Here is a 10407-nt window from a genome sequence, read left to right as displayed (position 1 = left end):
TTGTAACGGATTGGATTTCATATCAACCATTAAAGTTCTTTGATCATCTTCTTCTATTCAGAAATGTCAGCTAACGCCTCACAGCAAGCTGTCAGAAAGCAATTGAAGTGTTATTAATTTGTATAAAGGAAATTTTGCAAAACATACAAATTTTAATACAGAATGATATTCACCAAAAGAATTGCATTCAGTAAAAATACCTAAGTCAAATTTCTTCTTGAAATTATCAGAGTGTTTTAATAACACTGCTAATGTGACAGTGAACCTCTTTCAGCCACGTTCCAAAGGAACTACAATGGACCAATAGTTCTTAATCACAGCTCGCAACTTCCTGAATATCCTGATGTCGAACAATTTGAAAATTCAACTATTTGCATACCCCTTCCAACTACTGCAATCTGATAAAAATCTCTGAGAGCCACAGACATATATGTTAGAGAACCATAATCATAATCTATTAAAAAATACAGAAAACCAAGGAAGCATTTAGCATATGCACCAAAGAAGACATGATAAATAGTTTGATCAATTCCAAGTTGATTTTCAAATTACCTTTCCTTATTAGCTATGGCATGTAATGCCTCAGGTTCAGGCACATTGATGATTGAACTGCAATGCTCTCTAAGACAATTTTTTTTATTAAAGTGAGAAAAGCACCAGCAACGAATCCGTTGATCTAGACCAGTGCTAAAAACCCAATGGCCATCTGTCCACACACCTGTAGTGCAAATAAAATTGATTCTATGAATTTATCAGAGCATTCCAATTAAATGCCATTGAATTAAAATTGTCGTTAGGTTCCCGGCCAAAGGTATCATTCCAACCAGTGAACTGTGCAAGCATGATACTGGGCCTTCAATGTTCATTACTCAACTTTTACAGCTAAACTTTCAGGAGGACAATCTTGACTTTTGTGATTTAGTTGGTGTATCTGATAACAACAAGTATGGTCAAAATTCTAGATTTCTACAGTTTAAATCCTTCCAAACTTTTCTGTGCTGTTTATTTTCAAGTGATTAGAGCCCTGCATTGTAAAAAATACAGCAATTAAAGCTCAAAAGCATTTTGTTACCTTTAACCGCAGAACTGTGAGCAGAGGCAATGACTTCTCGATTCAAGCAAGTGAACTCATACATGACTTTTCTAGTCCCAGGCCCTGAAATCACACAGATATTACCCAATTTATTCCAAAAGAGGAGATATGGGAAGACCTCTAAGTAAACTACCCAAAACTTGAAAGTCTACATCCCGTCAAAAATCAGCAAGTTAAGATACAATAAAAACACAATGTACCTGAAGCCTTGTCGTCCGCTTCACCTAATATAATATTTACAATCTTTGGCTTATCAAGATTGCCATTTTTGGATTCACTCTGTTCCTGGGAATATTTTCTCTCATTCTTGTGATTGTTATTTATTGGGTTATTCTCAGGTTGATGTACACGCAAACCAAAGCTTGCAATATGTAGAGCTTGATCATCCCCTCCACTAACAACACAGTAAAGTGAACCCAAATTCTCAGCCTTCAGGCTCCCATCACTGTTTAAATTTGAAATGTAAAGACAATTGACTCCAGACTGGTGGGCAGAATAAAACACATGTAAAGGCTGAACCCTTCGTATTTCAGTATGACTGCCTCCAGTATCTAGATTTATTGAAGGTCCTGAGAAACTGTCCAAAAAGTTATTTTTGGACTCTACCGTTTCAAATTCAATTTGTCTGGTGCATTTGTCCTCTTGCTCTTCAGAAAATTTATTTTCACTGCCATTAAGATCAGAATTCAAGATGGTTTCTTCTCCAACGGTATGCAAGGGTGTTGTGCCTGATGATGAATTGCAAATATCAATATTTGCAGAGCCTTCTTTATGAACAGTCACTTTTGGAAACCCCTCTTGCTTTCTTAGAAATCTCCAGCGGCGCCCACCCTGACTTCCTCTGCCAGTGCGTGGCCGTCTTTGGGCAACAATATCCTCTCCAGGATTATGAGCAGAAATTTTAAAAATGAAATCACTGACTATGTCTGTCAAGTCCCACACTGCGATACTCCCAGTTGTTGCTCCACTAAGTACGAGATATATGTTTTGAATATTTTCTGCAAAAGAAAAGGTTTGAGTAGGATTAAATAAAATCGTTCCATGGTTCAATAGGCAAAGAAAATTGTTTTTTCCTGTGACTTCAGGCTTTACTTTTAACTTTCCCAGTTATGGCTAAAATTCTATGACTCTTACACTTGGCACAAGGAAACCTTTGAAGCTTGAACAATATGAATAACAAGAATGCCATATCAATATGTTAATTGGGTTATCTTGGGTGGTTGGGAGGAATGAATTTTATCCTTCCCACATGGATTTAATTCCCACTTGTAACATGTTGAGCTTGTATTGAGTATATTGTTGTAATGGCTTCAAGCCTTGTTGTTGAACAGCCTTGAGCCCTAAAGAATATCTTACCCTTGCCTATAGGCTCGAAGGTGCGGTGCTTGGGTACATGGAAAAAGAAAAAATAAAACAAGAATGCCATATACAAAGCTATCCAAATGCAATGATTAGAATGACACTAACTATTATGCCCATTGTGGATCTCCCACACAGCAGGTGCAGAACTCCCAAGCCATGGCTGGTACAGACCATAGTTACCAAGTTCAAATTTGAATTTGGTATGGTATGGAAAAAAAATGGAAAATTTTAAATATAGAAAAAAATCAGGGATACACATCTTAAATCACACAATTTCTTCAGAATTTTGGAAAGTTACTTTTTTTAAACAGTTTGTAATGTATTCACAGATTCTTGTGAGTAAATTGCTGTAACCATTGCTATCCAAGGAGCCAGTGGTGTACACAGTGGCTGTAACAGCCCTGGTGAAAATTTCCTTGTTAATAAAGGCAAAATAATAACCATGGTTGATGGGACACTTATTCCAAGCTGAATTTTGGGCAAAAGCATAGTGACGGAGATCACTTGTGGTTGATTAATGGCTAAAGAAATTGGCAAAGGCAATGGCGAAGACTTTGGAAAGACAAAATGACATTTTTGGCACATTTATTTATGAAAATAATGGAAATTAGGAGAAAAGGGATGTGAAAGGTCATAGGTTGCATGTGAGGAGGAAAATGAAGCAAAATGATGAAAAATGAAGAAAATAGAGGCCTCATTAATAAAAAGGCTTCTGAGGATCAATAAACAAACTTTTTTCAGTTCAGTGTTGGAGCTCTCTCTCTCATACTCTTGGACGCTTAGAGTTTCTTGGAGCACTCTTGGAGGGTGTGGCATACTTGGAGTTTTGGAGAATGAAGGGAAAGGAAGAGAAGGAAAGCGCAAGAGGACATCGGGATCAACAGCTACAAAGGGTTTTGCTTGCAGGTACCGAGTTGCATGTATGTTTTCCTCACTAAATTTGGCATGCACGGCATATGCATGTGGTTTATTGCTCATGATCTATCACTAGCATGGAGGATTGCCTGGATTGACAGTGGATTTGCCTAACCTTGCCATTTCCTGGATAGCCATGGTGTTGTGGGTTTATTTCTTTGATTTTCTGGTTGGTTCTCATGTTTCCTTTAGCTTGGGTTGAGTTACTAGTTCCTGGAGCCTTGGTTAGACAAACGCTCTAGAGCCCTGTAACAGCTTGGGTTGAGTTACTAGTTCTGGAGCCTTGGTTGGACAAACGCTCTGGAGCCCTTGGTGGGTTGAGTTACTAGTCCTGGAGCCTTGGTTGGACAAATGTTCTGGAGCCCTGTATAAGCTGTGGGTTGAGTTACTAGTCCTGGAAGCCTTGGTTGGAACAAACGCTCTAGAGCCCTGGAAGGCTTGGGTAGAGACCAATCTGATGATGGTTTTGTGATGTCTGACCGTGAGGTGGAATCACTGTTTGATGGGTTGAGGTGGTTGGCCTCTAGAAGCCTTGGATGGTTTTTGATTGGTGTGTTTTATGAGATCCCACATTCATGCTTGGAATATGGCATGGGGGTGACTGGTTGAAGAGAGTTTTGGCTCAGCCATGTCTACGGTCGGGTGGTTCGTGGAAGTCCCACAACTGGTTGGCCTTTGCATCATTAATATGAGGTTATTTCTCCTTTTTATTTCATGAGTATTATACTAGTTTATATGTGGATTATATGGTTGTTGTTTCCTTGGTATTTCTGTTGCTATTATGCTAGTTATGAATATGTATTATGACAATGGCTATGTATGGCTCTCATCATGTTTTCACTTGTAAATGAATGAACAATGTATCTATGACCTAATGGATGAAACTGCAGCTAATGTGTTGAGGCATCAATGCTTCTTAGCGATTCTCAGATGAGTATGAGACCCCTATGCTCAAATATGTTGTTTACACCTGTAGATTTCATATTTGTGATATGTTTGACGAAATGCCTGTCATGGCTAGTAGGGATCCAGTCAAGCCCTTATTTAAGTAATTGCATTTGTATCATTATGCCATTGTTATCTTTTTGTTCTGAAAGTGTCATTTAGTTATGGGTAGTGACCTGGGCTTTGGGCCTGAAAAATGGCTCAAATCCTAGGGACGCTGGCACAACACTGAGCAAAAGACTCCCTAGACACTGGCATGCCATGCTGTGAGAGCGTCTAGAGCCCTTTGGACGCATGCATGCCCATATCATGGGAGCATTCGGGAATTAATTGGTCTAAAAACTCAGTGGGACTCAAGGGTTGGTTACCTAAGAAGTTGGGATGGTTCGTGAGAGTCTTCTTGCTGATGTGGAAGGTCTATATGGTGTGTTTCCGTCAGTTCCACTTCCTTAAGGTGACTTAGGAGACCGAATCATATCATAGTAACTTCTCATCACATGTTTACCCCGGTCGGTCGGTTACTTGGGTAGATGTGGGAGGAGGGTGTTATAGTGGCCGCATTACACTCAAGAGTTGTCATTAAGTTGTAACCATTGCTATCCAAAGTGGCAGTGGTATACACAGTGGCTGCATTATACACAAGATAATATGGCCAAGGAAGTTTAATACATTGCATGCTAAGGCCAAGAGAGCATCTAGGAAGCTAAAGATGCTACCATGCTAACTTGAAGAGAGCGTCTAGGGTTTGACTACAATTTACCATCATCTGAAGCTTTCTAAAGCTATCTACACTCTGAATCAAAATGTCTCTGACATATTTTGCCACTATAATCTAATTTCTGAAGTTGTTGGGTTAAATTGCTAATCACATAAGAACAAAGTATCTTGCATGGAATCAAATGTTCACCTAGAAGATGTTAGTCACACAGATGTGCTGCAGATAACAACAAGATATGTAAGAAGGAAAAGCTTGTATGTCTGTCATAACATGAACATGTAGACTGAACTTGTGACCGGGACATACATATAGATATGTCACTATGTTTGTGCTACAAGAGGTTTGTAATATCCCGTATCAGGAATATACCCCAAAGACAAGCAAACTCCAACCAGAGATGGACTGGGAGGGCATTTACCAGATATATCGCCTCTCAAAAGAGGACGAGATCCGGAGACTACCTGGCCCTTTCCAGACTCTCTCTAACAGTATAATAAAAACACACAAGTGGTATAATAGCCGAGAATGCTCAAAGAGATACAAATAACAGTGATACGATATATATCAAATAAACCATAAGCAGATACACAAGAAATGTAGAGAGAATGCTAAGCCATTTTATTATACTGAGTAATAAAATGAGTACAGAAGGTGATCAGGAAGATGGCACCTCTACTTGCACAAGGCAAGTGAAGAAATACACTCAAAATAGCAAGGAATGGCGGCATGGCCCTTCTCTGATCTGTGTCCAAGTTGCTGGGAAACTGCTGTGTTGTTGCTGCTGTTAGAAATCAAACGAGGATTTGGCGCTGCTCCCCTCCTCAGAAAAAGCTAAAACTTTGGAATCAGACTCTACTCAAGAAACCCAAAAAAAACTCAAAAAGCTCTCGTGGGATGGCCGACCCCCGAAAACCACCCCCTTGGGGTTCTGCACAGTCCCTCACTGCTCTACACTGCCACTGAATGAGATACCCCAGAAACCTGCCTGAAACCCCTGCCAAAACTCCCCAATATGCAAGGGATGATCCCCTGCTCTACCTCTCAGCACCAAACCTCCTGCAAATCCTCAACCCAGAACTGCGTCCCTCTCACAGTACTGCGCAGTCCTTCAGAACTGCATCCCTCTCCTAGTGTTGCGCAGTCCTCCAAAATGCTACCACTACTGCTGCAAAAAGGCTGATGAAACTACTACTGAAATGCCAATGGGAATACCTTGCCCGAGCAGGCACTCGAAGTCCCCCGGGGCTAAGGGTGAGATCTCCGAATGGAGACACTCAATGCACTAAACAGTGTTGCAGACTAGCTAAACAGCCAGCGTGCTCCAAGTCGAAATGACTATCACAAATGCTCATAAAAGAATGATCAAAATGAGGGGGCTCCTCTCTCATTTATAGCCTTTGCCTTTCTATATGTGTTGTTGCTAACACTACCATACTGCTGCCAACACTACATCTGCACTACAACTCCCTCTCATCTGTTGCTGTTGCAACTGCAACATCTGCAACTAAAAAGCATTCAAAATAGCCTATCCCAGCTACTGAAACGGGTTCTCCACCATACCCATATGTTATCTAAAATAGACGAACTTAGCTCTCCCTAGAGCTTTTGTGAGTGTATTTGCAACCTTCTCTTCTGTGGGAACATACTGTAGCTAGATTGCTCCACGTTGTACACAATCTCTGATAAAGTGACACCAAATATTGATGTGCTTCAACCTGTCATGAAACACTGAATTTTTAGAGAGCTTTATGCAACTTTGATTATCACAATAGACATTGGTCGCCTTCATCCTTTGCTTGAATAAGCATACTACTAGCTTCCAAAGCCATATAGCTTTGCACGTAATTGTGTTGCCTACCATATACTCTGCTTCTACAGAGCTCAGTGCTACTGACTTGTGCTTCCTACTACATCAAGAAACCATCCTTGATCCAACACTAAAGCGATACCCAGAGGTACTTTTCCTGTCCATTGAACTACCTACCCAATTTGTATTTGTGTACCCACAAAGTTTGACGTCATCACCTCGAGTATATTTCAACCCATACTTGATTGTGTCATGAATATACCTCAGAATATGTCTTGTTGCTGCTCAATGTACCCTTTTCAGTTCTACCATGAACTGACTAAGGGTATTGAATGTGAAGCAGATATTTGGCCTAGTGTTGACCAAATACATGAGAGACCCAATCAGCTATCTATACAAGGTGGGGTCGACATCGTTGTCATTTGATGCATCTCTCTTCTTCCAGTTCGGCATAGACATGGGTCTGCAATCCTACATTTTCAACCTCTTCAGAATATCTATAGCGTATCTTCCTTGCCCAAGGAAGATCTCCCCATCTTTCTACCATACTTCCAATCCTAGGAAATAGTGGATCAACCCCATATCCTTCATGTCAAATTTTGCTGCCAAGTTCCTCTGGCAGTCCTCTATGAGAACTAATGATCCTGTCAAAAAGGGATCATCCACATACAAAACAAGAATGAGTGGATCACCCTCTACCATCAAATAGTAAAGGTTGGGATCTGTGTCACTCTTGATGAATCCCATCAGATGTAAGTAGTTGACAATCCTACCATACCATTCCCTGGGAGCCTGCTTGAGCCTGCTTGAGTCTCATGAGTCTCAAAGCACTATGGTTGTTCTATGTACACTTCTTCCTCTATCACCCCATTCAAGAAGGTTGTCTTGATGTCCACCTGGTGAATCTTCCATCCCTTCAAAGCTGCTAGAGATATAACTGACCAAATAGAAGTGTATCTGGCAACTGGGGAGAAGGTCTCCTCATATCTATCCCTTCTTTTTTGCATACCCCTTTGCCACGAACCTAGCCTTGTACTTTTCCTCTGCTGAAGATTAATAATAAAACCCTCATCTGCTGCATTGGTTTTTCCCAAGTTGGGTCTTTTTGGGGACAACTGTCCAAAAATAACTGTGTCAAAATTCTTATATGTGTGCTAGAATTTATAAGTTTCCAGTGTTTTATTTTCCATAGTATTTTTATGGTGAAAATTGTAGTTGTGATTTTATTTGTTGTTTGTTGTAGCAAATAAACTGCATAATTAAATTTTCAGTTAGAAGACTAATTTCCAGTCGTTGCAATAGATAAAATTTCACATGGTATCAGAGCCAATTGATAAGTTGAAGGGCTCAGAAGTGAAAAGAAGAAATTTCACTGCTCAGTGTGGGCTGCAGGTCGAAATTCCCAAGGGAGCAGCTCAATTTTTTTCGTTGAGCAGATCTCTAGCCAGATGTAGAGGTTTTTTTTGCAGCGGTTCACTAGAGTAGAGACAACTTCAGGGGGGAAAAGGAATAGCACTATAAATTCTTTTGCATAGCCATGGACAGAAGTAACATTCAGGAGACTTCAAATTTGTCTTCCAGATTGGAGGATGAATTTGCTTGCTTAACATGATCAACTTCATAGGGAGTTTGGTATATAGACAGTGGAGCATCAACTCACATGATAGGGGTTAGAGAATATTTCTCTAGCTACAAAGAGGAGCAGATGGACTTCCAAATTATTATGGGAAACAAAACAAAATGTACTCCAGTAGGGAGAGGTACCATAGATTTTCAGAGGGAGTTAGGAGCAAGCACTAGCGCTACAGATGTATTGCATGTGCCAGGATTGGGTATGAACCTGATTTCAGTGTCCCAGTTACAGGATAAGGGGTATGATATTCACTTTTTAGGGAAGAAAGTGTATGTCAAACACCCGAGCTAGAAAAAGGTAAGACAAATTGGAGTTCAAAGTAACAGATTGTACCGATTACAAATCGATTCTCCAATGGCATTAATAGGCAATGACAATAGCAGTGGGAAGGAGTTGAATGAGTTATGGCACAGGAGAATGGGACATCTACACCATGGAGCACTCAGGATGCTCAGAGAAATAGTAACAGGGGTTCCAAAACTTGGCACGAAACACAATGATGTGTGCAGAGGATGTGTACTTGGGAAGTATGCTAAGGTAACATTTCCAAGAAGTGACAACAGAGCTAGTGGAGTGTTAGGACTCACACACTCAGATATTTGCAGCCCAATGTCAACTCGAGCTCTCAGCGGTGCTGAATATTTCATCACTTTTATTGATGACCATTCCAGGAAAACTTGGATCTACTTCTTGAAGACCAAGGATGAGGTCTTCGATTGTTTCAGAGAGTTTAAAGCTCTCGTGGAGAATGCGACAGGGAAGAAGATCAAGGTGTTTCGCTCAGATAACAGTGGAGAATACATTGATAAGGACTTTACAGATTTTTGTGCCAAGGAAGGCATCAAGAGCGAATGGACAACTCCATATAATCCACAACAGAATGGTGTAGCGAAGCGGAAAAACAAAACCATTGTTAGAGCTACAAAATCTATGTTATATGACCAGGATCTACCCAGATTTCTATGGGCAGAAACATGTAATGCGACAATATATATTCAGAACAGGACTCCTCATAGAGCATTGGGGAAGAAAACACCAAAAGGAGTCTTCACAAGGAAGAAGCCAAAAGTTAGCCACTTCAGAATTTTTGGCAGCATTGCTTATTGCCATGTGCCAGATGATAAATGGACCAAACTGGATCAGACTGCAAAGAAGGGGTTCTTCGTTGGGTACAATGAAACCTCAAAGGCATACAAAATCTACATTCCTAGCAATAGGAAGATAGTAGTAAGGCAAAACATGAAGTTCATGGAGGACCGAGCTTTCAGGAGATCTCGTGAGATGCCTGCAGGTGATCAGAATCAATCAGCAAAAGCTCCTTTAGTCCAGCAGCAGGGGCAGCCAGTGGGACAGGCAGGAGGACAGTCACAAGGATCAAGTACTGTGACCAACACCAGTATTTCCTTAGGTGTAGGAAATTCGGGGAGTTCTCAGCAAATGGAGCAGCAGAGACAGGATGAGGGAGCTGGAAGAACCTCCCAAGACTAGTGGTCGAGCCAACAAATAGGTTTGTTAGACATTGAGAGATGCATAGGAGTTTATTGGAACTCCTAGGACGAGCAAAAGACAACACAGACAACCTAACAGGTGCCAAGCATTGGTGGCTTATGTTGCAAAACCTTCCAGCTTTTAGGAGGCCACACAACATCAGGTGTGGGTAGATGCCATGGTAAAAGAGTATAGCTCTATCATGACGAATGATGTTTAGGAGGTAGTGCCAAGACCGAAAGATAGAGCAGTTGTAGGTTCTAGATGGATCTATAAGATCAAATATGCAGCAGACGACATTGTGGAAAAGCAATGTTGCACTAATCGTTATCGAGATAATATCGGTGCGAGAAAAAAATCGGTAATAATCGGGAAAAAATCGTTTGGTACAAAAATATTCATTTTTTTTCAAATTTTTTAATATCTAAACCATCTACAACATAAAT

General features: G+C 40.6%; 1 protein-coding gene across 1 annotated transcript in view; it reads right to left on the bottom strand.

Annotated features, from left to right (window-relative positions):
• Positions 1-268: 268 nt before the first annotated feature.
• LOC149246881 (uncharacterized) overlaps positions 269-10407 on the bottom strand; it is a 323872-nt gene continuing 313733 nt past the window's right edge. The window contains exons 18-21 of the mRNA XM_089458051.1: positions 1294-2091; positions 1073-1156; positions 553-718; positions 269-411 (exon numbers count right to left, since the gene is read on the bottom strand). Of these exons, the coding sequence (XP_089314177.1) occupies positions 315-411; positions 553-718; positions 1073-1156; positions 1294-2091 (1145 nt within the window). The 3' untranslated portion in view covers positions 269-314. The remainder of the gene's footprint in view (positions 412-552; positions 719-1072; positions 1157-1293; positions 2092-10407) is intronic.

The sequence above is a fragment of the Pinus tabuliformis genome, chromosome 7 (assembly GCF_031772625.1).
Source record: "Pinus tabuliformis cultivar Carrire ecotype Pingquan chromosome 7, CPIR1, whole genome shotgun sequence".
NCBI classification, from domain to species: domain Eukaryota; kingdom Viridiplantae; phylum Streptophyta; class Pinopsida; order Pinales; family Pinaceae; genus Pinus; species Pinus tabuliformis.
The sequence above is the reverse complement of the archived record's forward strand: the minus strand, read 5'-3'. Positions and strand labels throughout refer to the sequence as shown.